At 38.0% G+C, this 16042-nt stretch overlaps 1 protein-coding gene and 1 non-coding gene across 7 annotated transcripts in view; one reads left to right on the top strand and one right to left on the bottom strand.

The window, feature by feature from the left end:
- LOC147832825 (uncharacterized) overlaps nucleotides 1-16042 on the top strand; it is a 204760-nt gene that overhangs the window by 161929 nt on the left and 26789 nt on the right. Inside the window, exon 4 of one of the 5 annotated variants that reach the window (XR_015514957.1) lies at nucleotides 4538-6525. The exons of the other annotated variants lie outside the window; for them this stretch is intronic. This is a non-coding gene — a transcript (uncharacterized LOC147832825). Of the gene's footprint in view, nucleotides 1-4537; nucleotides 6526-16042 lie in introns of those variants that run through there. 5 annotated transcript variants of the gene reach the window in all.
- The window catches only part of mctp2a (multiple C2 domains, transmembrane 2a), a 90070-nt gene continuing 75229 nt past the window's right edge, over nucleotides 1202-16042 (bottom strand). For both annotated transcript variants that reach the window (XM_087293157.1, XM_087293158.1), the window contains exons 20-23: nucleotides 12362-12471; nucleotides 9032-9141; nucleotides 6102-6199; nucleotides 1202-1871 (exon numbers count right to left, since the gene is read on the bottom strand). In XM_087293157.1, the coding sequence (XP_087149283.1) occupies nucleotides 1803-1871; nucleotides 6102-6199; nucleotides 9032-9141; nucleotides 12362-12471 (387 nt within the window). In that variant the 3' untranslated portion in view covers nucleotides 1202-1802. The remainder of the gene's footprint in view (nucleotides 1872-6101; nucleotides 6200-9031; nucleotides 9142-12361; nucleotides 12472-16042) is intronic.

Below are 16042 nucleotides of genomic sequence, written 5' to 3'. Positions count from 1 at the left end.
GTCTCATTTACTGAGCTAAGGGACACTGGCCCTCCCCTCCTCACGGCCCCCCAGCGGTGTCGGTGCAGGAGTTTGTGTGTGGGATTTTTCTCGTCAGAGCGTCGCGGGTCACCTCCACTCCCCCTCGCTTTGAATCGGACCCCCGGTGGCAGCTCCTGGGAGAGTGCCGTGATGTCTCTATCAGACTGTCAAAAGAGATAGCCCGGGGCTCCAGCAGGTCCCTGAGAGCCAATCAAACTCTTCACGCTGCACCAGCCGATGCTCTTTCACCAGCACACCAAACTGCAGAGGAGGGAGAGACGGAGGGGGGCAGGCTAGGATGCGGAGAGGAGCTCCAATCAGTCTGAACAAACTCCCTGAGCTGGGGTCTAGGGCTCATCTGTATGGCTATGGCTATTTTTACAAAGCGTCCGCTCCGTTATTTACCTCGCTCGCTAAATTATTGAGGAAGAGCAGGCGAGCGAACGACATCTGAGGAAGTTTCTTCTTTCTCTTCGGTTTTACATTTCTTTGAAAGAAACTTTTCCCTGCTCGCACCGATACAGCTGTCGAAGGACAAAACTTAAGCACTGAAAAAAAAGTATATCAGCACTTTTAATGGGTGTAAATGAATACAGCGTTCGCTGTTAACTTTATACGTTAATGATCTGTTAATATTAATTTCAAATCAACTCTTTGAATGCTCACGTTCAAGACCCGCCACTTTGGAAATGTTGCTTTCTATAAAAAATGACTCTGATAGCGGAGAGGCTGGAATATGTCTGTAATATGAATAAATAAGTTGATGAGGCAGGAAATCTCCATTTGCTGTACTTGAAGCCCCATCACTGGTGCTAACACTACAGAGTGATGGGTCTAGTAGAGAGCCATTAGGAACTGGAGGTGATTTTAATGAAAATGGGAGACGCTAAGTGCGGGTATGGAGTGTGTATACTCTCTCTCTCTCTCTCTCTCTCTCTCTCAATCTCCCTCCCTCTTTATGAGAGATGAGCTCTCTCATCTGGACCTTGTTATTGTCAGCGAACTACAAAAGCGGTGCATTAGCTGACTGCTCTGGACACACACAGACTTTGATGTTTTCCTCCAGCGGTGACCAGCATCCTCTTCTGAAGTGTGGGCCGGGTAATAATCCTGTGTATCTTTGGCAAATAATGCAGCTTTAAGGATGCGAGAGAAGAAAAACACATTTAAGAAGTCAAACTTTTAGTGATTTTAGCTTTATCCGCAGCTTAAATATACAAAACATGGAAGATGTACGAACCAAACAGACTGCATACATCACAGTGGGCTATATATGCATGTAAATGTTAAATGGCGTTTTAAAATAGCTCAATATTAGTTTAATAAAATGGTACCCTCATTTAAATGTTCCCTGCTGTAGAAATACGCAACAGGAAGCATTTATGCGCTGTATGTTTTGTAGATATTTAGTTCTTCATTTGCTAAATGAACCAGACTGTGGTTTCTGAAAGGATGTATGCATGTGCGTGGCAGTGTGGTATTTCATTGCATTTCAGCATGATTACATGCAGAGGCTGGTGAAGCCTGACTTTACCTTCATATGTTGAGACACTGTGAGTTTGCGAGGGCCAAAGGGCCCGTCAAGAGAGGCTACGCTTACACACATGTACACACACACACACACACACACACACACACAGTTCCGATGAATGCATTTCAGTGGAAATGCGGATGGCTTGGCACAAGGGGACTACTCTTTAACTCGCACAGGGCATTATGACTTAAACAGACTGTCTCTCCAAACGCTGTCCGTTCCTTTCATCCGACATGTCCGTCAGGTTTCAGCGCCCGCGTTTCTTCTTCACCGGGCCCTGGTTGCCAAGCTCGGCTCTCAGCTCGCTGTACTGCACCTGTAAAAACAAACAGCTCTTTGGTCAGACGCAGGTAATCGGAGCTGAGGCCCGCTCACGGTAATGGCTCCCCTGAGGAGAGCCGGTGCAGGGGGAAAGCCAGGCGGGCGCGGCTGTAATGAATCATTTTTTAAACACAGGAGCAGAGGGGATTAATCACAAGGAGGAAAGATTTGAAAAGTCAAGGGTTCCGTACCGACACAGCGGTGACTACACCACCCCCACCTATATGGGAACTATACCGCTCGAGCAGACCCACTGTCTTAGGTCCATGCAAACCCAGGAGTTGCGAGTTGTGTCCTTCCTGAGAAAAGTTTGTTGGAGACTAATTATAGCAGCTTGTAGGCAGGAGTAAGTGCCTGCACGGCTCCGGCTGGGGCATTGCGGTTACAGATGATCACACACTTCCCCCGTTTCAGATGAACATGCTGTTTACTTTACTTAAAGCGGGGAGTGAACTCGTGTCAGAGGTGAAGGTCGGCATGATGAAAGTAGAGTTTCACTGAGGTATGAGAAATGAATAAAGATTTAAATAATAAATGGAGTTATTGTACTTTTTGCATACATTCATTTGATTACTAATTATATGATTTAAAAAATTCACAGAAAAAAATGTCTTAAATGCTGGAATGGTTCAATCTAACTTTTTAAAATATATTATTCATTCATTTATTTTATTTTCGGCTCAGTCTCTTTATTAATCTGGGTTCGCCACAGCGGAATGAACCGCCAACTAATCCAGCATATGTTTCACGCAGCAGATGCCCTTCCAGCTGCAACCCATCTCTGGAAAACATCCACACAGTCTCATTCACAGTCATACACTACGGATAATTTAGCCTACCCAATTCACCTATACTGCATGTCTTTGTACTGTGGGGGAAATCGGAGCACCCAGAGGAAACCCACGCTAATACAGGGAGAACATGCAAACTCCACACCGAAACGCCAACTGACCCAGTCAAGGCTCAAACCGGCGACCTTGTTGTGAGGCTACAGCACTACCTACTGCGTCAATGCGTCGCCTTACGGACAAATTAGCTCATCTTGTTCATGTACTGCATGTCTTTGAGCTGTGGGGGAAACCGGAGAGGACATGCAAACGCCACACAGAAACGCCCACTGACCCAACCGAGGCTTGAACCAGCGACTGTCTTGTAGTGAGGCAACAGCACTACCTACTGCACCACTGCGTCACCCTAATATAATTTTAAATACATATAATTTAATCTAGAACTTTTTTCAAATCATATATATTCATTGATAATTATTGGTTATATATAGTGTTGGGAAGGAACTAGGTACATGTAATAGCGTTACGTAATTTAATTACAAAATAAATGTAACAGTAATTCGTTACAGTTACTGAGAAAAAAAATGTGTAATTAAATTACAGTTACTTATGAAAATATAAAAGATTAAAAATGGGTTACATCTTAAAATTGTCTTAGAAAATCTAGGATATGTTGAGTAATATCAATCTGTTGCTTTGCCTGTTTTTGATATGCACAATGCCTTCAGCTAAGGCCATTTATTAAAGCGGTGCTATTGACCCTTTCATTTCAAAGAATATAATATGACTTACAAAGTTATCGATTTGTAAAAATTCAGGGCACCAGACTCCTCTGGCCAAAGCAATTTGATCACATTAACAGCGTTGAGCAGTAGCATCGCTACAAGTAGTGATGCTACTAGCTTAACTGCAGTTCTCAGTAACGTGGTGGTAGTGTCGCTACTTTATAAAACTTTATTATACTTATTATATATATATTTTATTTACTTTATATACTTCATTTTCAGTCGCAAAGCTATTTTATTAGTCAAGTAGCGCAGTAGCATCCACACAAGCTACATTTACTGATCGCGGATCAATAAGTGACAGCACCAACATTCACAGAGCTGTGAGGCCAGTGTCTTGCCGATGAAGGTAAATCCGTATGATGGCGAAAATGACGATTTCTTCTTCTTCTACCTGTTTTACGGTGGTCGACAACAAACGTTTTGGTGCATTACTGCCACCTCTCACTCTGGTCGGTGACGTCACCAACCAGTTAGGCTAACAAGAGAAATTTGCTTGATGGAAAGATGACAGGGAGAGGAGGTCTATATATAGTTTACTGTAGTAAAGGCTGAAGCATACTATGGTTATTACTATTAGTTCATGATAGTTATTAATGATACTACATTATGTAGTGTAATTTATTAATGAAGAGTTACAATATGCAAATTTTTGATTTTGTAACAACACTAAACATTGTTTATGTTATAAGGTCTGGTTTTGTTGTGGCTGTACTTTAATATTATATCAATATTATATTAATTTAAGTGATAAAAGATTTTAAAATTTTACTAGTAAACAGGGTGCTACTGTAAGGTCACACCTGCTTGGTATGAATGCTTAAAAATTGTTTAGTTGAAAATGTCAAATAGAAACTTAAAAGTAATCAAAAAGTAATCAGATGTAATGTGTTATTTTACTTTTATAAAGTAATTGAAAAGTAACACTACTTATTACACTTTAAATAGTATAATTTGTAATCTGTAATCTATTACATTTCCAAAGTAGCCTCCCCAACACTAGTTATTTATAATAAATTGGTCAACCACTACTCAAAACCTGGGTCCCAATAAGCACCAAAACATTGCCTTTGATTTTTCTTTCACAGCTAAGAGCAACATCAGCCTCTGAAATTGGCTTTAAAGGCATCTTCTCTTGTCCAAGGCCACCGTTAAGTCCAAAAGCAGTACAGCATCGACAAATAATTAAATACGGCATGAAGCTGATGGGACTCAAAAGCATGGAAAATGCGTCCAAATGCTTTTTCTTGTTTGTTTCTCCTGGAAACAATAACCTGGAGGTGTATCTGTAAGGTAGGGACTGCACACTAATTACCAGGCCCTGATTATGAGAATGGGAGATGGAGCACAAGGGAACAAAGAGAAGCGGCAGCCTCAGAACATGAAACTGTCCTCAGAACTGACAGATGCTGCTTATTTTAGGACAGAGGGCCGCTGTATGAAGTCCAGTTTTGAGGGTTTGCGTTTGAAGAACTGCACAGGCACTAATTGCCAAGTCATTTTCGGAACCGTGAGACAGGAGTCAATTTGAGCTTTTGTAACTTGCTGCTTATTTGGTCAGTCCGTTTTTAGCATGAAGGTTTCGGACACGGTAAGCTTGACAGGGACAGCATGGATTTGCATACCTTTTTGGTCTTTACTGGTACGGTTAATGACCACTGTTCTGTTTTATTGGCATCTTGTTGTTTAAAAAGTGCTGCCTCTTATTTATTTAATTTTTTTTTTTTTGCAAAAGATCATTCTGTCTTCCCATTTAAATGAACAGCAGGCAGTTCATCCAACCACGAAAACATACTTCAAAAGGCTTAAAAACTCAGCAATGGTTTCCATCTTGTTTTGCCAACTTGCTGCTTCCACATGCCAAAACCAGTGTGTCATGCTGGCTTCATCCAACCACACAGACATATGTTAACGTAAAGTTGCAGAGGTTCATACCAGGAGGTTCGTCTGAGCCAATCACTCAAGCTCTCCAGTATCTGAGCAGGACAGGACGCTCTGACAACCATTAAAAGAGCCTTCATGATGGAGAGAAGTGTCCCGCGCAAAACACTTTCTGACAGCAGGGACCCGCTTTGTATGGCCTTTCAGAATCTCACTCAGGGTCCGAAATACGGAGCGATACTCTCAGCGCTTGGCTCCCCATCCACAGGCTTATGATGTAACCCCGAATGACATATCAGCCATGGATAATGTTTCATCACATATGGTGCCCAGCAGGATGGCGTTGGCTCAACACTTCATTAATCGAGTCCTCCAACCTGATGTGACGGGGGCCGCCACACTGCCAGTGTGCAGACACCGACCCCTTAGCCAATCCCTGAACCCTCGACAGCACCCTTCTTTTATCACAGGCCGACAAAACTGATAATCAGGGACAAGGCTGAAGCGTTACGGCCGAGGAGAGATCAGAGCAGACCCCATCCAGGCAGCCGGGTGACTCCATCAAGACATGCTGGGAAATAATTGGGCCGGGGGCCGCCTTTAAAGGCGCGAGTCCATTAATAATCAAACACAGCCAGAGGAAATATCCTGGCTAACACTTGGGAATTCTGTTAGAGCAAATAATGCAGACATCTTCAGGGAATTCCTTCCTTGTCTACGTCCCTCTCTCCCTCTCCCTCTCTCTCTCTAAATGTAAAACTGGACCCTTACCTTTTGAACATCAGAAGGCACCCTCTTGAGGAAATCCAGCATTTCATTATTGTCAATGGCATATGGGTTGAAAAGCTTCTTGGTAAATTTGTTAACACCTGTGAAAACAAGCGTGCATTAATAAATAAAGTTATCTGCTGCACCTGCAGGCTCTTATTGACAAAACAATCCTCGACAAATATTTGTCACTTTATCTGCTCTATGATTGGAAATGCACATCAATAAATTAGATGTTGTCAAAAGTTTATGGCCAGTAAGGTTCACACGACTTTTGTATTTGAGTTGTACAGTAGTTCTATGTAATAAAGATGTAAGTCCATTAAGGACACATTAAACTTATTAAAAAATGAGAGTTAACCTTTAACAGAATGTTTTATTGTAAATTTATATTTTTACATATTAAAACAGAAAATGTTAATAAAAATGTTTTTTGTTGTTTTTTTACAGGCCTCACACTTTTAAATCTACAAACTAGTGCTGGGTGATAAAATTGGTCTCAGTATTTATTTACCAGACACCACTAGCTATGTTTCCATTCAAAAATTCTGAATGATATTTCTGCGCAAAACTGATATCGCAAAAAAGAAATGTGAATAAAGCAGTGTTTCCATCCAACGAGTCCAAGCAAACAAAATCATCACTTCCTTATTAACTGGTGCAAAATATCAACAGTAAAAATTGAATTTGGTGCAGTAGGAGAAGTTTTTCTTTATCTAATAAATGACTTGCGCCTCAGAAGGCAATCCTGACATGCAGTGAACATGCGGTGGCGTTTGAAGGTGTCAGACAGATGCTTTCGATTCTGCAGGTCATTAATAAGGACACTAATACATAAAGAAAGAATGTTTTAGAATGAACAAACCAACAGTTCAGAGGGTTTTGATGTGCTCAGCCTGCTGGTTTGTCCATTTACACACATTTTCATCATCACATGATATCGTTTAACAGAATCACATGACCTTTTTTAATGCACATTTTGAAATTCATGCAGTAAAAGTGTTTCCATCGTAGTTTATGCACATCTTTTCTTATCAAATAAAAAGTTTATCCAACTCAGTTATGTGCAAGTTTTTTTATGCACATTTTCAAAATTTATGCGCATCATGGCATTTCTATCAACCATTTTTTTATGCCCATTTATGCACAAAAATAGATGGATGAAAACATAGCTATTGTCAATATTGGTGAAAAAAAATATATATGTATATATATATAGTTTGAGTTTCAGTATGAAGCACTATAGTTTTTTTAAAATGCACCACAATTCATGGAAGTAGATTGAACAAATCTGCTTCACACTTTGTATGGAATAGACATGTTTCAGTAAAAATTTTAGACTAATTACCTCAAAACACATTGCATCCAAACATTGTAGTGCTTTTTACTCTTCTCCATATACTTGTATCGGAGCTACAGCAATGGTTTGTCCATTTGTCATCTTCTGATTAAACAGATGATGGTTGTGTAGTTACGAGAGACGCCAGGGAAGAGCGGGCGCAAAACATACTGAAAATGGTGTGGGAATTTATGCTCTCATGCTTGTCATTTCAGGTCAGACTATCAACATGTGCGAAAATGAGTGCCATATAGCAGCAGTAAACAGATTGTAAATAAAAGAGGATGAAAGAATGTCGCCAGAGTGGCTTTTTGGTTTCTTTTCTTGTGCATCCCAGCCACTAGCTCCCCATCTGAAAGATTTTTTTAGCATAGCGGTAATGTAGTCATCAAACTTCACAGTTTGTAATTGATGCAATACGTATTTGAAATTACGATGGTCTGGCTTCTTTTCTTGAAAGCTCAGATTTCATTATAATTGGTTTTGTTGACAGAGTTTGAGGCTTACTGTATCATTGTAATTCACACCATATAGTTTGCTTTGATTGTTCAGTAATTATGCTTTACCATTGCACACACTTTGTAACATTTTATTTATCAAGTTAAAGACTCTTTTTAACACTTATGTATATTGTATTATAAAAATATCAGATATTTTGTTTAAATATTTTAGTTCTTGACTATTAAAACTATTTGCCATAGTAATGTTGGTGAATAAAAATAAAGTGGTTAAAAATATCCAATAATTATTGATAGCAAATGATATGAAACATGATATCCGATTTTTTTTTTTTTAATTATCCCCAGCCCTAGTAGAAAGTTTATGCAGATAACCATATTTTATTAATCATTTATTTATAATTATTTATTTAATCATAATTATTATTTATTAATATGTATCCCGACAATATGGATGTTTTGGTAAACCATTCCATTTCAATCACCCACTACCTTATTCATTTATTTCAAAAAAGTACTGTATAGTGATTTAATAATAATTGTTCAATTTATAAATATTTATTCGATATTTTTCAGTATGTCGTGAAGAATTTTTATAGGAACAGACAACAAAGGACAGCATATTTGGTGATGAGTAGCATTTTTGATGGCCATATACTGTATAAAAAATATTTGTTTGGAAAACCATTTACGGTAATATGTGATTTTTGTTTTATTAAACAGTAGTCAAAAGTAGTCATTTAACAGTCTCTATGAAAGCTGTAATTGACAGTAAAGGTATTAACATGAGAGAATAATGCCTTCTCTCTACTGTCCATTCATCAAAGTTTGATAATATTGCAGCGCCTCAGTCAGCAGTGCTGCAGCTGCTCTGCCTAACCAGCAGAGGATTATGTTCATGATTCTGATCAGCTGTCACAGGTAGAGTTATGAAAATGGATCACTTTTTAAATGGCTTTCGTCAGGCGTCAGTAAAGGAGTTGGAGCTCAAAGCTCAGAGACAGTAAAGTGTGACTCTTTCTAAAACACCTCGGCATGACTTCCATTTAAAGGAAAGTGGAGACAGCTTAACAGCAGCACTGGAGTGTCACGAAGCACTGGGTGAAAGTGCTACACATGGTGCCTCACTTACTTACCCCACAGTAAAACTATGTAGCGCAGCGGGATGTAGTACAAGCCGACAGTCGCCACAAGCAGCACCAGGCAGGCCAACAATGACAAGAACGGGACTGACCAGTTGAATGTGCTGTTGATGGAGACATTCATTTGCATGCGTAAATTATACATTCATGTATGTTAGATTTGACTTGTTCATATATAACATTTATTTATGAACTTATATGTGGGTTTGTAATAAAAATATAAATGGAAGTGACAACATTTTAAGATGATTAGATTAAATATGTAACAAATATAGTAGAATAAAGCAATATTCATGAGTGATTGGACAGTGGTTTAATCACATTATTAATATTTATTTTAGAAACGCATAAGTAAGCACAAAAGGAGTAGGCTTGCAAGTTGGGAAGTGCAAAAATACAATATTTAAGAGTTGTAGGTACAGTTATGCAAAACAATGCACTAAAAGCATTTTTCTTTGTGTTTTGGAGATGTTTCTATGAAAAACATTGTCATCTATTATGCAAGTCAGGCCAGAATTTAGAACTGTTGCTTGTAAAGAGACACTAGATGACACTTTAAAAACAAAATCTTGCACATGAAATCTATTTAAGTTTGTTAAATGTGTAAATGAATCACCAAAATGTGGGAAGTTTTTTTTTTTTTTTGAAATTGCAGTATTCAATGTAATGTAATGTGTATTTAAAGCGCATTTATTGTGTATGGTCATAAACATAAAGCACTTTACAATCATGAGGGTGGTCTCTCCACACCAACACCAACACAATAGCCAATTCGATCAATCAAGGACATATTCTTACATAAATCATACACTAAGATATAATTTACCATCAAAAAATTTATGGTCTTTTGGTATACCAGCACCAAGTTATCGCTAAATTCCGATTTTATTATATGATTGTATTATCCACATAACATTAGGTATAATCAGGGGCGGACTTCGTGATTTGGGGGCCCTAAGCAATTCCAGGGGTCTGTTCTTCAAACATGGATTACTCAGTTAGCTGGATTTAGTTATTGACTATTTGACACGATCTAGGATCGTTTCGTTCTTTAAAACCCATTGGAGTGTTGTTGTCATAGCAACAGTTCTGGGGTCCATTCTTCGTACCTTGCTTAAATGATCTAAGATGATTTGGCAGATCCTGGATCTGTTAAACTTGATAACTGATCTCTGGCTAATATGGTTCTTCAAACAAGGTCTCGAATCAGATTAAAATGTCAGGATGAACTAAAATGCGTGCATGACTTCATAAATTATTATTCCTTTATAAAACAAACAAATAAAAAAGAGTGAATTTTATGCATGTCTAGTAACATACACAAATTGTAAAGCTGGGTCAGTACCTTAAAATAGTATGCATTTGTATCTAAAAAGTCGATATAAATAAATGTTCTCTTTGATCCCCTTGGGGAGAACACCCCATTTTGTATTTTTATTTCAAAGTGCAGATTGTTTAAGTTTTATTTTGTATATATTTTAAAACTTGTATGTATAAAAACATAAATATTATTAAATTATTAATATTAAATATTATTAATTATTATAAATTATAAATGTATATATACAATTTATTTTTTAACTATTTTACCATTTTCCAGAATGTGTATATAACCTGGTTACTACTGTAAGAAAATATCAGCATTCAGTACATACTTTTAGTAATACTTCAGTATCAATACTTTCAGTATTAGCTTGATATGGCCCAACCTAATCCTGTTTATATGAAATAAGAATGCTCCCGAGCAGGTTTGAGCTACCAGAACTGTTACTAGGACAACACTCGGATGAGTTTTGAAGAACGAAATCGTTCTGGATCATGTCAATTCATTAATAATCAAATCCAGATACTATTGGCTAATTGAGTAATCAACGAACAAAGAACTGACCCCTTGTAGCTCGAGAGCAGGCTTATTCCATAGAAACAGTATTAGATCTTTTCAAGCAAACACTATTTTATATTTAATACAGTATTTACCGAATGCTGATATTTTCTTACAGTAGTAGTTTTATACACTTGGAAAAGATAAAAGTACGAAGAAGGTCACAGGGTGGCTCTCCTCTTAAATCTTCAAAAATTCTTCAAAAAGAACATTTATTAATATGGACTTTTTAGATACAAACACATATTATTTTAAGGTACCAGCTTTAGTACAATTTGTGTATGATACTAGACGTGCAAAATATTCAACAGGAATAAGTAATAATCGAATAAAAGGAATAATAATTTATGCAGTCATGCACATGTTTTGGCCAGTAATATGGCGATGATTTGATGCTTCGCAAAAGTTGCAGACACTTTTACCGATATCAAAATTCCTTTTTGATGCAAAATTTATTTAAACAGCCAGTTATTCCTTGGGCTGATTAAGAAACTAAAATAGGCCTTGACTATTATTATAAAGACAATCCACTCTAAATGTAAAACTAAATAAATTGCTAAATATTCCTGGCACATGAAAGTGTAAAGGCCACACTAAATGTGTAAAGTTATTGTGTATCATCATATTTAGCCAATCATTACATTGCTGTTCAGGATTTCGTGGATCGATAGATCTTCACAACACATGCAGTGATCTCAGATCAGTTCATCCAGATATTTTATTCTGATTCACAAACTTGTTTGAAAAACCAATAAACCCAGAAATTAGTTATCAAGATTAAAAGATCCAGGATCTGCTAAATCATCTTAGATAATTTTACTGATGTTTACTGATAGAATGGACCCCAGGTATTCCTAGCATTGAAACTCAAAACATTCTCTTTCTCTATAGATATTTTTTCTCTGTAGGACTGCATGTAAAGTATATTTTAGGTGAAACCTTTATCTTCTTAATGTAAAATTAAAAACAATAAATTCACAAATAATAAACAATAAGTTCACAAACTATGTACAGTTAGTTAGCCATATTTGTGATTAGATTTTAATATTGGCATGTGCAGTACGAAAAGAATGTTCCACCAATTCTAAGGGCCCCTGGTTTTGAAAAGAAGTAATAACATTAAAATCTTAATGGTTATAGAAATATTTGACAGCTTATAATAGACAATTTATAAAAGAGCTATATTATTAGGCTTCTTGGCTTTGATGGGTTACCCATAAATCCCGGGTGCCCTAAGCGGCTGCTTACCTTGCTTATTTGTTAAGTCTGCCCCTGGGTATAACATAAAAGTCTTATTTTTTAATTAAAGAGAACCTTAGCATTACTCTTTCTAATGATGAAGCTATTCAACAAAAGTCTCTACATACGTACAATATATGTACACTTCAGAGCACAATTGCATACGCGCACTTCAGAAGAGGTATAAAATGCTCAATTCTTACTTTTTCACTCTTTCCCCAATGCAAGCCACTTCATCTAAAGTGCTCTGAACTGTAAGCACAATTTCTTGAACCATGTGGATTTTTTCCATCAGTCCTCTTTTCTCTGATTCCTAGAGAGAAAGGGGGGGAAAAAAGACAGAGACTGATGAGGGAAGTCAGCTGCTAGAAGCCGACAAAGGAAGAGCAGTTTATTTCCAGAGTGCCATCACCAGTATTTCATCTAGTCAATGGCCTGTAATGAGCTTCTGTAACATCTCCTCAGACGTGAAAATGTGTCAGCCTCTCCTCCAGAGCTGTCACCGATCTGGGAGTATTTCAGCATTTGTCAGGCGCAAACAATAAAGGTGCATCACAATCAAAGATTAAGCGGAGGAGGGAAAAAAGATGTAAAAATGGCAATCAGAAAAGCATACAGAGAGAGAAAGAGAGAGAGAGGAACTTGGGAGTTGGAGAACACAGACGGCATAAGACGCCAACTCTCGAGGTCGTCTAATCCGCAAGTCTCCGCCGGGCAAGTCTTGGCTTGTTTCCTGGGGGTGCGAGCTTTTTCGAGTACCAGTTCTTGGCGTATGGAAGCTAAGAGTTGCCCACCTTATGGCAAGATTGAGTGCAGGGTTGAATTCATTGGATTTAGCGTTTTCTGAATCCCAGCTCATGGGAGAAAGATTGCTATGTCTGTGCGTAATCCGGTTATACAAAGCAATGTTTTTACTTCTTGTAAGAGGGATGGGAAATCCCATTGTCTTTTTGTATTTGATGCATCACACAGTATTGGGTTGCGCTGTAATTCAGAGACATGGGCTAAATGGACTTTCAATGGGGGAAAAAAGAGAGAAATTCTATTCCATTTTACTTAAAGAAGATTGCTAGGGTAATCTAACGTCCAAAGCAACATGATCACATCAGAGATTCCTCCAGCATAAGAGCCCATGAGTATAGTTCTCCAAAAGGAGGATGAGAAGAAAGAGAGAAACATCAAACGCAGGAAATAATGATGACAGGAGTAATGACTGAGAGTAGCGGGGGGTGGGGGTGGGGTGCTGAGAAAGACAAACATGTGATGGAGCACTGTATATGTTTGCGTAAGACGGCGGACCCGGATCGACGACCCCTGGGAAAGCTCAGCCCAGATTCCCCACTGTCACTCTCCATTCGGCCCCAGACACAGGAAACCATAGGAAGCCAGTCATGCTTCCACTCAGCACAGCCCCGTCTACTCCAGCGGCACACAGCATGTCCTAACATAGAGACTAGGATATCAATCAAGAGAGAATCAACATGCCTCCTGTTATGAGTCTTTTCAAATCCCGGCTTTGTGAGGGAAGTGTCAAAGGAGGATAAAGTGCAGAAGAAGATTTATTCTTTCGGTGTATCAACTGTGTTTGATATGGGCTCAAATGTCTAAAGTGTTTCTTTGCTTAATGAACAGCATGATCCTCCACCAACCACAAGAAAAATGAACTCGCAGTGCTCCCTAAAAATATGCTAACACTTAAGTCACATATTATACATTGGGAAGTTAAATTTATTCTGAAGAAACGGATTAAAATGTCACTTTACCGATCTCGCAAGCCTAGAGAACTGCTTAAAGTCAAGTCAAATTATATAAGATCTACTGATAAATGTAAAACAGCCGATGACTGTAGCTACTGTCCATTTAAAGTAGTTGGGACCACTGTGTTCATATGCAAACTGATAAAATGACAGTGATTTTTGTACTTTTGTACTGTCCATACCAGATCCAACACAGCTAAGAAAGTAAAGCCTTATTCACACTACCAGTGACATACAGCGTCAAGTGACCATTCACATCAATGACTACATTTACATGGACACCATTGGTCAAATTATTTCCCTTAATCTGACTCACCAAATAAGTTTTTAAGACCGTGAGAACACAGGGCAAACTTCATTACATAATCTTAATATGACAATTATATGATAAAGTGTTTATATGAGTTGCTATTTGAATGTTTATTTTATGATCCCGTTTTACATGTTTTAGCACATAGTTAGATTAACGTCATTGCGTCACCACGCTATCCACGTTTCATGTAGTTTCATTACACATTGCATGTTCTCCCTGAACCAAGGGAGAATATGCAAACTCAACACAGAAACGCAGACTGACCCAACAGAGGCTTGAACCAGCAACCTTCTGTGAGGCGAAAATGCTACCCACTGTGCCACCGTGCAGCCCTCATGTAATTTCAAGTGTTTCATTTTTAATTTTTCAACTTTAACTGCAGTTTGGCAGTTTCACTTTCTTTCAGGAACATTTCATTCATGCCCGCGTGACAAACTGGGGTATTGAATGCGAGTTTGAAGTGAGGACTGGTGGAGGAGTGTTGTTTTAATGGAATTTGATTCTGCACAATGGAAGGAAAAAAGCTTACTGGATTTCACCTTGCAGGTGTCTGTGGTCCTTTCTGACTCGGTAGGTGTAGAGAATAGTGTCAAATAGCTGTGTGTGTACGAAATATCTTGTTGCAAAAAGCGGCAAAAAGTCATACACGACGCTAATAGTTTGATTAAAGTGTTTACATGTCTGTACTTAACGTATGATTATAATCTTGTACTCCGCCTGTCTTAATTAAATTTCTGTTTAGCTTGATTATGGCTTTAGTTGGATTTAGGTAATCAAAAATCATTGTTCACATGTTAGACTCTTAATCAGAGTATTATCTTAATCATATTAAAATAGGATGATTGGTGTTATCAAATTATGCAAAAATTATATATATATATTTTTTTTCCCCAACAACAAATGTGTGGCTAGTAAAAATGGCGATTGGCTGGTAATGTTGGAAATCTACTAGTCACAGTGACTGGTTGTCAAAAAGTTAATGTCAAGTCTCGGTCGGGACTAGTGTTTTTGTTTCCATTCCTCAAAATGGTCTATATATAACATATAATAAAAATATATAAAGATGTTTCAAATTTTTAAGTTCAATAAACCTTTTAAATTGTTTTTGTTTTGTTACAGATATGACTAATTTCCACATTTTGTTACTAAACGACAGTTGTAAGTGTCCAAAAAACTGTTTTTGGGTCACACTTTATCTGCGATGACGCTTGTTCCAGGTTTGCTTTGGATTGCCTATGAGAACTATTCTGATTCTTCTCCCTGAACCCCAGTTTAGTCAAACATCCTTACAACTAATTTTGGCAACACGTCTACTGATTAAAAAACCTGTGTCAGATCATATTCTCAATTCTGATGAAATTGTCAAATAACTTTTATGTTTGCTTAATAGGGAACAGATTGCACTAAGGCAAACAGAAAATGCTGTTTCACAGGGACACGTAGCACAATCAAAATACTGCAAGGCAGGGTTCATTTAACATTCCTTTAATTGGGTAAATGGCATCAAATTTGAATATTCATTCAAAGCTGGTGCAAATATTCGCAACTCACTTATTCCACAACGGAATAACCAGAGAAACGCACCTAAATAAAACACCTGCGTTATTGGCAAAATGTGCTGCAAATGGGTTCTTTATAGCAGACAAACGCAGTACAAACAAGCACTGCGTTCCCAAATGGATATGTCACAGGATTGTGCACTCTGGAATACACAATGTTCAGGACATAAACACTATATCCTTGTTGGCATGAGCTGAAGGTGATATGTTGATGGAAAGGGGGCTTGTGAATTTGTAGACCACCGATGCTACCCT

The sequence above is a fragment of the Danio rerio genome, chromosome 18, assembly GCF_052040795.2.
Source record: "Danio rerio strain M-AB ecotype USA chromosome 18, GRCz13ab, whole genome shotgun sequence".
Classification (NCBI taxonomy): Eukaryota; Metazoa; Chordata; class Actinopteri; order Cypriniformes; family Danionidae; genus Danio; species Danio rerio.
Note: the sequence above shows the minus strand (reverse complement) of the source record. Positions and strands in the feature narration are given on the sequence as shown.